Genomic DNA, 9,683 nt, shown 5'->3' with positions numbered 1-9,683 from the left:
TAAGGGAAGGGGGTCCTCGCTTGTACCAAAAAGAAAAGAATCTCCCACAGATCAGGGAAGAGCCTTTTTGGGAATATTCATGATGAGGATGAGGAGGCATCATGAATTCATGTGTATCTCCCTGACTTGCACAGATCATCTTTTCTGTAAACACTGATGTGTATAGAGCAGGGGCCGCTCTGCTTTTCGATCTGTGTTTGCGATGTAGTTTCGTGGATAGTGTTGCCTCTCCACAAAGCAATATGGGTTTTTGTGAACTCTTTGCTGTATTCCTTTTGTATCAGTGGAGCAACAGATGGAGAGTGGTGGAAAGACATAAAGAAGCGAAAACCCACAGCCTTTCTTCTTCACAGCCAGATACTCTCGGAAAAAGATTTTCTCAAGCTTGCACTCAGACGTTTGTGCTGTTTCAAACATTTTGGACTTGATCTCCTTTCTCTTTTGCCCATACGTTTCTTTGTCCCAGTTGTGTACTTTCAAGATTTGGGCCTGTGCGTGCAGGCTCTCTTGGTTGTTTCTGTACTTACAACTTTTATTGCATACTTGCAACTTGTCTCTTAAGAGCAGAAATGCTCTCAGTCCCATCGTCAACTGGTGAAGTCGGCAGATTAGTGAGCCACAGCTCAACACGGCAAACCTCACAACAGAACGGGAGCAAACTCCATTTTAAATGAAGACTGTGAATTTAAACTCTGGATGTAGATAAGATGTAAAACAAAGCGATATAAAATGTTTCTGCAGCTAGAATAATAGCAATAAGTAATGTTGCACTTATTAATACTTTTCTTGTTGCAATATTCAACCATCAGTAAAGTGTTTTTTCTATTTATTATCATGTATTTTAAGTCGTGTTTAGCAGAGCCTGGAGCACGTTTATTTTAATCTGTTAGTTTTATGTTTTCATTTCACGTATTGTTTGCTTCGGGATGTCTCCGTCTGCAAAACAAGTCTACCCACGGGAACAAATAAAGGGATGTGACCTGATGTGACTTGACGAGGGATCAGACCTGCACAGAATAGTTAACTGCCACTGTAACACCAAACATTGGTATAAAAAGAACCTCAGACGGGTGCTTCTTTTCTCATGGTTGCTGGACACTCTTAAGGCCCTGGTCGTGATTAATCTTTGGGACACATGGCCAACCTGATGCTCACTTACGGTAGGCCTTATTTTATACATGACACAAAGGCACCCACGTCTGTAAAAAGGTCTGTGACCCACCAGACGGTCACAAAGCCATTCTCCACCCTCCTGTCCGTGTAAGCATGGGCTCCTTCCTGAGACCTTCGTGCCATTCCTTGTCCCCCGTCCTTTATCAGTCTTTTCCAGGCCTGAATGGCTCTGTGGTTGGTCAATAAATTCAGTGATTCAGGGGGTGGACAGTTGCAGCCGTGTTAACGTTTGTTCACAGGCTTGTCGGAGGGATGGGCCCCGCCCCACGGCGCTTTGTCCTCCGTGGTCCCTCAACAGGTTAGAAGTCAATGGAGGGCCTTGTGCGGAGGTGGCAGGGGCATGGATGGAGCCGCCTCTCACATGGCGTTCACACAGGGGGAGGACCGGCTCGGATCACTGTGACACTTGTTAGTTTGGGGCCACACAACATTGCTGGTTTGCCACTCGCTCTCCCCCTGAGAGCCTGAGCGATATTCAGCACTTATAACAAACTGATGGTTGAGGCTGCGGGGTTGCTTCAGGGTAAGATGATCTGCACTTAGAGGCCTTCAGTGCCCACGATGAAAAGAAGCACACAAATGTATTTCACTATCTCAGTTTACACATCTGACTAACAATTAAATGAGGTCAGGCTTTCACGTGCACCAACAATTTGCAGTTACGGTGATTCTAGTTTTTAAATGTAGATTGAGCGTAGAACTGAACTGAAGGTGCCACACTGTTGCTAAGTTATGGCTGGATTCAATCAGTTGACTGAGCCAAAGCATGGGAACAGCCACACTGAGAGAAAGGGGAGACAGAGAGCCATAGATAGCAAAACACAATCAGAGAACGGCTTTAGAAGACAGAAAGCTGCGGGCAGAAAAAGACGCACAGGGACTGAAGAGGGACTTAGAGCTATGACTGAAGCCTAACTGTCATGAGAAGATGAGAGTTGCCATGGCCACCCAGGAACTACCCAGCAAGCATGTGAGCAGGGGAGGCTCAGGGGCCAAGGGCCTGGGCTAGTGGATCACATGCAGTAACCAGGGATTATGTGCATAAGTGATGAGCACTAAGCTGGCAGGTGAAGGAGGGAGGCCTTGGGACAAGGAGTGCACCATCCCTCAGGAAAGCTTCCCCTGTAAAGAGCAGGGACTTTTTTTTCCCCCAACTGAGGCTGATCTGCCGGGTGAAGGAGACTCAGCCAGAGGTCCTCGAGTGCTGAAAGGGCATCCCCCAGGCTGCTTTCACTGCATAAGTGGCCAAAACGCTGGTCTTGTGAGTCATCTTGAGTGGCAAGAATGGACCATCTTCACATTCATAAATCCCAGAGCAAACACACTCATGGATATGGACTAAGCTTGGATGAGTATAAGCACCACATGGCAGGGCGTCAATCAGCAGGGCACTTGCAGGAAAAATAACGTTACAATCAATTTATCCATCGCGAAATAGAAAGATCTATAACTAGGTTAGTATTTTTAGGGGCAGCAGCCTTGTTTTCCATCAAGGATCATCGGGTTCACAGGTTGTTGTGCTACAGGGAATCAATGCTCATAATATCCATGGCTGTACAGGAATGCGTTTGAACCTTGATGGCACAAAGAAATCACATTCTCATGGACCACAGAGAGAAAATACGCAGTTAACCAACCTCCCCCTAACACCTTTTCAAGTCGATAGTATCCTTGGACATATTAACATGTAAATACACTTAGATACTTCGACAATGCAATGAGATGCATATAATCTACATGCTAACTAGTCCTTTAAAGAGTTTCCACTGTTGAATGTGGTTTAGGAGCACTTTCAAGTCTGGGTTTTAAAAATTAAACGTGAGGCCTCTCTCAGAATCTCTAAAAGCGTTTTTCAATTTGATGAGGGCTAAGGCGCTGACTATAGGTTTCCTTTTCAAAGAGGGAGACCAAGAGTTCAATAAGACTTCAGTCTCATTGCCTTTGCCTCTAAGTTGAAGATCTAAATGGTGGCTTTTTTAAAGAAGGAACCCACCACGTTAGGTGACAGATGGCAGGTTTTTTGCTGAAATACCAGTTGCTATGGTCCCCCTTTCCTCCTCAGCTTCACTTAGCTTCACAGTTAAGCATCCCCTCTGAGGCCGGTGTACTGACTTGGAATAAGCTGACTTGAAACCGGTTGTTGTTGACAAACATGAGCCTGGATGAGTCTCCTAATCTCCCGCTCCTTTATTCGCTCTTTATTGCCATATAAACAGGGCTGAATACACTAAAAAAACTAAACCTCTGTTTTCAGCCCTCTCTTATCTTACACGCGGTTTAATCTAATGCCCTCTACCCTTTCTACATCTCTGCCTTCACTAAATTCGACCATATTTTTGATTCAGCGCGTCACCATGACGACCAGTTATTTCCCATCCTTGAGCCCACCCCCCTCCAGCTCCTCTTCTCTATTGATTCTTCTACCTCCCCCTACCCCTTCTTTTTGTCCAAATAAAACAAAGCGCAGAGTGAATGTGCTCTGAGGTAGGTAAATGTATTCAGTGACATCAGCCAGGACGAGTCTATTCTGCCGGATTCCTGTACCACTTGTTTCCAGCCTTGTCTGGGGGCCGGATACTCTGTTGGGTCCATTGTCCCACGTGTATTCCACACAGGCCTGCAATTAATGGAAGCCTTGTCTAAGGCCTCTGGAGCAGAAACTGCTGTTGGGGAGGAGAACAAAAGGCGGGCAGAGTTAGGAACTGAAAGTTGCTATGGGAGCCCCCCTCCACCTCCTCCATCTTTACGGGGGAATTCAAAGGCAGAAGGAGGGATGGGGAGCGAGCGGAGCGCTGGATGAGATGTTTAAGTGATTCGCTCTGTCTGAGCCCGCCCCTCCTGGCTTGAGATGTTTTCATACTGGCAGTTGAAAGGAAACCTCTCCGGTATTTGATGATGAGGATGATCATTTCACAGCCCAGTGTTGGCTGTGTGGAGCAGTAACCATGAGCCTCAGTCAGACTGGGCGAAGATGTGTATGTGTATAAAACCTGATCAAATTAAAAGCAAATGAACTGCAGTTCATCAAATTAGTCTTCACTGGGAGCCAGGGGTTTTAGCCAAGTCTCAATCAGTCATGACGTCCCGATCATGAAGAATCTGTGTTCATCAATGACACCAGGCACCTGTTGGACAATAACAGCTGTCACTCACTCATATGTGCCATGCTTTTTCATCTTTTTTTCTCTGAACCGGGAAAATTTAAAAAATTGATATCATCTTAAGAACAAAGGTGATTGCTCGTTATTATTATTATTACGTCTTCATGGATCTTATTTTAAAATGTATACTCTATATATTTATATCATTTTGTCTTCATCGTGACTTTGAAGGTTGGTGGATTGTGCAGCTGCGTGGGACAATGTCATTTGTGTTATTTCGTTCGAAATATATTAAAATCTGGTCAATAAAAGTAATCAGACCAAACCACGAACAACAGTATAAAGTACAATAGTCTACAATGCTCTCTTTCCTGCCCCAGTTTCCCTCAGCATGTGGTTATCAGCCACAAGCTGGTCCTTGATGGCCTCCATCACTGTCTGCAGTCTCTCGTGCCAGTGTTCCCACACTGATACAGATCAGGACTGTGCTATAAACCTCGTGTCTTCATCTCCGTCCACACAATAAAGGCTTGTTTGTGGCGGAGCAGCAGCAGCAGCAGCAGCAGGCTCGCTGAAAACACCACTGATGGGACGTAATTTATTGTTGCGTGGCCTCTTCTCCAGAAACCTTCTCATCTGCTGCGTAGACAGGGACCTCAGTCTCCTTTAATGGAGCATCTTGTTAAAATATCCAGCCAGAAGATTAACTGAGCACTTTGTGATTCACAGAGAATGGCAGACGGTTTATGGTCATTTAGTGGGAAACAAAAACTGTTTGCTGTTGTTTTTTTTTATCCTTAAGCAATTCAGCTTAGCAAATAATGTAAACATCTATTTGTGAAAATATTTCTATGAAGCATAACATTAAAAAGAAATGAGTTGACTCACTTATATTGACTCAGGTTAAGAAGCCGGCAGTGCTTTAAGTTGTCCTGCTCATGCAGAGAGGAAGCAGTGGATGGAAACACTGAGCTGCTTCTGGGGTCATTTCACCTCTGAGGATTTAGGAGCTTTACAAAGACATCTGAAGTCTATCAGAGAGAATCGACGTGTTGGAAAGTGAACCTGGACCAGACGCAGACGTCTGTCACTGAAGTTTAATTGTCACGCTAGAACTAATATAAATGTAAATCACAATCACCCGTGTTTACCTCACAACCAGCCTGCATTTTAAAAGGAGGATGCAAAATATAGACATAGATACATTTAGATACATATACTGTATATGTAGACAGTATATATATATTTGTATGAGACAAAATGTTTTTCAAAATTTTAAAGTGAAAGTTTCTAAAAAAGAATCTGAATTCAAGAAGGAATCAAATCTTGCTGATAAAAACGTTTCAGCTACATGTATCAACCATTAAAACTACATTCAACCAAATAGCAACAATGGACATGAAAATTATGTGTTTTATCATCTTTTTTTGTGATTTCATACTGTTAGGTCTGCTAAGTTTTGAAAACAGTAACATTCAGTAACTACATATTATTACTTATGCCAATCCTTAATTGGACCGAAATACATTAAATTAATAAAAGATTAAAAGACAACTGAAATGAAAAAACAGCGATAAAGAATAAAAGGTAATAAAACCAAAGTAATTGCACCACAGTTTACAAAAACAAAACAAACTGATTTTGGAGATGTACACTCACATCCATAAATACATCTCCTAACTCCTTTTGGTCGTCATTGTTCTTCAGAATGGTTTGAAGTATCTCTGCAGCTCTGTGCTCTTCATGCTCACTGATAACAGACAGATGGTGTCAGAGTTCATGGCAGTGAGACGACATGTGAGTGTGTCAGAGATTTTCTTCTTCACTGGACATCAGGTCTGGAGTGTGTCAGAGGATGAGGTCTTCACTGCTTCACTTAAGCACTCAATGACCCCTGAAAACCGAGACCGTGCGTGACCGTGCCTCTAGAAAACTTTACCTCAGATAATCAGACCTGTAAGTGTCTCTGTCCTCTTTTAAAGGTAATTTAAAAGCCCTTTAGGGCTTTTACTGGATTTCTGCCCTGATCTATAACATTGACTGATTATTATATCCGTTTCATTTAGAGATGCAAATAATAGATTGTATATATTTATGTACATACTAATATGTTCGTATATGATAATTATAATTATTCATTATGCGTTTTATTATTGTACATTTATTTAAGAAGGTTATGTTTTGAATTAAATGACAGAAATGAATTATATTACGTTTATAATAAATGATGAAGCTGATTAAATATGTTAATTCAAGGGGTGGGATTTAATAGGTTTAAAAAATGTTTTAATATATATATACATATGTATATGTTGGTTAATTCTTATTATGCCTTTATTTGTCTGTAATGTTTATCTTTTTGTTTTACATGTTCAAATACACTATTTACATAAATACACAATTTAACTGCTGTCTTAATGTTGTAAACAGTTTTCATTCTGTATTTTTTTATTACTTTGTTCTATGATTATTCTGCACAGCACTTTGATTAGATTTGATTAGAAAAGCCCTATATAAATACAGTTGTTATTGTTATCATCATTAGAATTTAGATATACAATCAATAATATATAAATAAATTACTATTAAATATTAATCATTTATTTTTCCTTTTTGTACTTTATAATTAAAAATAAGCCAAAATCCAAACACAACTCACTATGAAATGATATAAGAAGGAGACACATATTTTGCAGCTTGAAGCTTCGGTGTATTAACTAATTGCTGAACGATTAATGCACTTTAATTTTATTTTCTCTGTCACGCAGACACAGACAGGAGAGGAATTATCTTCATGTTAAATGACTGAAGCAGAACCGGCTCTTCTCACATCTGGACTCTGGACTAAACTTCTCTCTCTGGTCTGTGTGAAGCAGCATCATCCTGTCATCGAGCCAATGACAGCGCCTCGTCGCACGAGCCCATCGTCGCCTCCCGCGCGCCCATTGGACAACCGTGGGGAACCCAGGGAACCAGCGCACGAGCCGCTCGCGTGCAGCCTCCACCTCTATAAATACGAGCCGAGGCGCTGGAAACAGGAGCGTGTTTGTGTGTCAGTCACATCTGACTTTCATCACCAGAGGAATGAAGTGAAGAGAAGGAGGGACGACTCTGACGTGGACTCACTTTTTAAGTATTTTATTAATGGTCTGCAGCAGCTGTTTTTTTGTGTTTTTTTGTGTGGTTTTTTTTAAACAAACCTGAATATGCCAGCCGGTACTTTGGAAAGAACATCTCCATCCGCTGTGGCTGCCACTCCGACAAATGGCAAGTCCGCAACCGAAAAACCCCGGACTCTGGCGGAGAGCAGAAAGGTATTTACTCTTTTAATCACAACCTATTTCATTCTTAAATAGTTCAGCAAGGAAAAGTACCATCGCAGCTCAACACTGTATTATTTTCGTTTTGTTTTTAAAGTCCTCCAAACCAATCATGGAAAAGCGAAGACGTGCACGCATCAATGAGAGTCTGGGTCAGCTGAAGACCCTCATCCTGGACGCACTGAAGAAAGACGTAAGCGCGTGCACTGATGTTCATATACGACTGTCTACTACATGAGCAAATATAAACCTGAATGTTTGATGTTGTCTATTTAGAGCTCCAGACACTCCAAACTGGAGAAGGCAGATATCCTGGAGATGACTGTGAAGCACCTGAGGAACCTGCAGAGACACCAGATGACCGGTGAGGTTCCATTTCTGGATTGTTATTGTACTTGTGCTCAATTCTTGAGAGTCTCACTTTAGATGGGAAATGTGTTCTCTATATCAGTGTCTCTCAGTCCTGGTTCTGTGGACCCACTATCCTGCGTGTTTTAGATGTCGTCCTGCTCCAACAAAAGGATACTTTTAAAAACAATGGGTTCCCAGGACCAGGATTGAGAAACCCTGCGGTACAAGTAAATAAATTAGTCCTCTATCAGTCCCACAGGGGAAATTCCTTCTATCCAATGGGGTTTGGGTACCTTGCTCAGGGGTACCCCAGCCTGTTTTGACCTGGTGGGGACTCAAACCCTCCAGTTACAAGCCAAGTTCCCTTTCCACTTGGCCATGGGCTGCCCATGCTATACAACATGTATTTAGTATGTTTGGTCTTAGACATCATAAATAAAACATGCATAAACAAAGGTTTTTATTAGTATTTAATATAAACTAAAGTTGATTTTCCATTAGTATAGTCACAGTTATCGAAGGACTGCTCAGGAATCTATCGATCTATCGACTTACGTATTTTCATTTTCTTTGACAGCTGCCGTCAACACAGATCTGTCTGTCCTGGCTAAATACAGAGCCGGCTTTGGTGAGTGTGTTGGAGAGGTCACTCGATTTCTGTCCACCTGTGAGGGCGTGAACACAGACGTGAGGACTCGCCTGCTCAGCCACCTGGCTGCCTGCGTGACCCAGATCAACACGGTCAGCTTTTATGGACCTCACCCTGGCTCTCTTGGACAGACCACTGCACAGATTTCAGCCACTTCAGCCACACAGATGCCCTGCAAAAGTGGCTCATTAGCGATGCACGTCTCTCCGGAAGCGATGAAGCTTTATGGGGGATTCCAGGTTTTGCCGCTGGCTGATGGACAGGTCACTTTTCTCGTTCCCAGTGCGGCTCTTGTACCTCTGAGTACTCAGAACAGCCACCATGCATCACCTGTTGCTCCTCCGGTCACCTCAGACTCTGTGTGGAGACCGTGGTAGAAAATCAGCTCAATGGACTATCAGACAATACATATATTTGTACATTTTGTAAATGTTGTCGCTGTTTTTGTTAAAGAACCAACCTGAAAAGGATGTTTACACTTATTTGTGTTTTTATATGGACATTATGAGATTTTCTTGGCCTTTTTTTCTTGTTGTGATTTTCTGTGGTTTTTGCTATGGCACTATTCATTTGCATCAGAAGGTCAAGTAGACCTATAAAGAGCACTGTATTTTTTTTTGGATGAATAAAAATGTTTCTATATTGTTTACAATAATATCTGCTGCAGTGGTGTCTTGGTCATTTCCACTCCGCCCAAATATCATCCCATAGGCAGAAGAGCCTGCGCTCCCTTACTATAGACATTTCCAACTTTTTTAGTAACATCCCATGAACAACAGCAGGTTTAAATACACTCCCACTCCTTCGGTGTGTCTTGTCCACACATGATTGTTTCTGGCCGGTGATAAATACCTCTCCAGCGTGGTCAGATGTGGTATTGGGCCCAGAAGGCATGCTGCCAGGCAGTAAGACGAGCAGGAGGAGGTCTGTTGTCGACACGCGCAGGCCTGTCTGCTCTCCTGCCAAAAAGGAAATCTGAAATTGACAGGACTGTGAACCTACTTGCAGGGTTAAATGGTGATTTATATGCTGGTTACTTTGGGATTAAGTGTACATTAATGCTCTTTTATACTGTCTTTACATCTTTTA

At 42.5% G+C, this 9,683-nt stretch overlaps 1 protein-coding gene across 1 annotated transcript; it reads left to right on the top strand.

Annotated features, from left to right (window-relative positions):
* Window positions 1-7,299: 7,299 nt before the first annotated feature.
* Window positions 7,300-9,196, top strand: LOC131466233 (transcription factor HES-1-B-like). The gene is made up of 4 exons (XM_058639439.1): window positions 7,300-7,588; window positions 7,692-7,787; window positions 7,871-7,958; window positions 8,523-9,196. Exons 1-4 carry the CDS (start codon window positions 7,481-7,483, stop codon window positions 8,969-8,971), a joined length of 741 nt encoding a protein of 246 aa, XP_058495422.1. The 5' UTR covers window positions 7,300-7,480; the 3' UTR covers window positions 8,972-9,196.
* Window positions 9,197-9,683: the final 487 nt, after the last annotated feature.

The sequence above is a fragment of the Solea solea genome, chromosome 1, assembly GCF_958295425.1.
Source record: "Solea solea chromosome 1, fSolSol10.1, whole genome shotgun sequence".
NCBI lineage: Eukaryota > Metazoa > Chordata > Actinopteri > Pleuronectiformes > Soleidae > Solea > Solea solea.
The sequence above is the reverse complement of the archived record's forward strand: the minus strand, read 5'-3'. Positions and strand labels throughout refer to the sequence as shown.

Excerpts from the sequence above, each read along its gene's own strand:
- LOC131466233 (XM_058639439.1), top strand. The coding sequence starts at position 7,481 with ATGCCAGCCGGTACTTTGGAAAGAACATCTCCATCCGCTGTGGCTGCC. Across the intron at positions 7,589-7,691 it reads CTCTGGCGGAGAGCAGAAAG|TCCTCCAAACCAATCATGGA; the intron begins GTATTTACTCTT and ends TTGTTTTTAAAG. Across the intron at positions 7,959-8,522 it reads GCAGAGACACCAGATGACCG|CTGCCGTCAACACAGATCTG; the intron begins GTGAGGTTCCAT and ends TTTCTTTGACAG.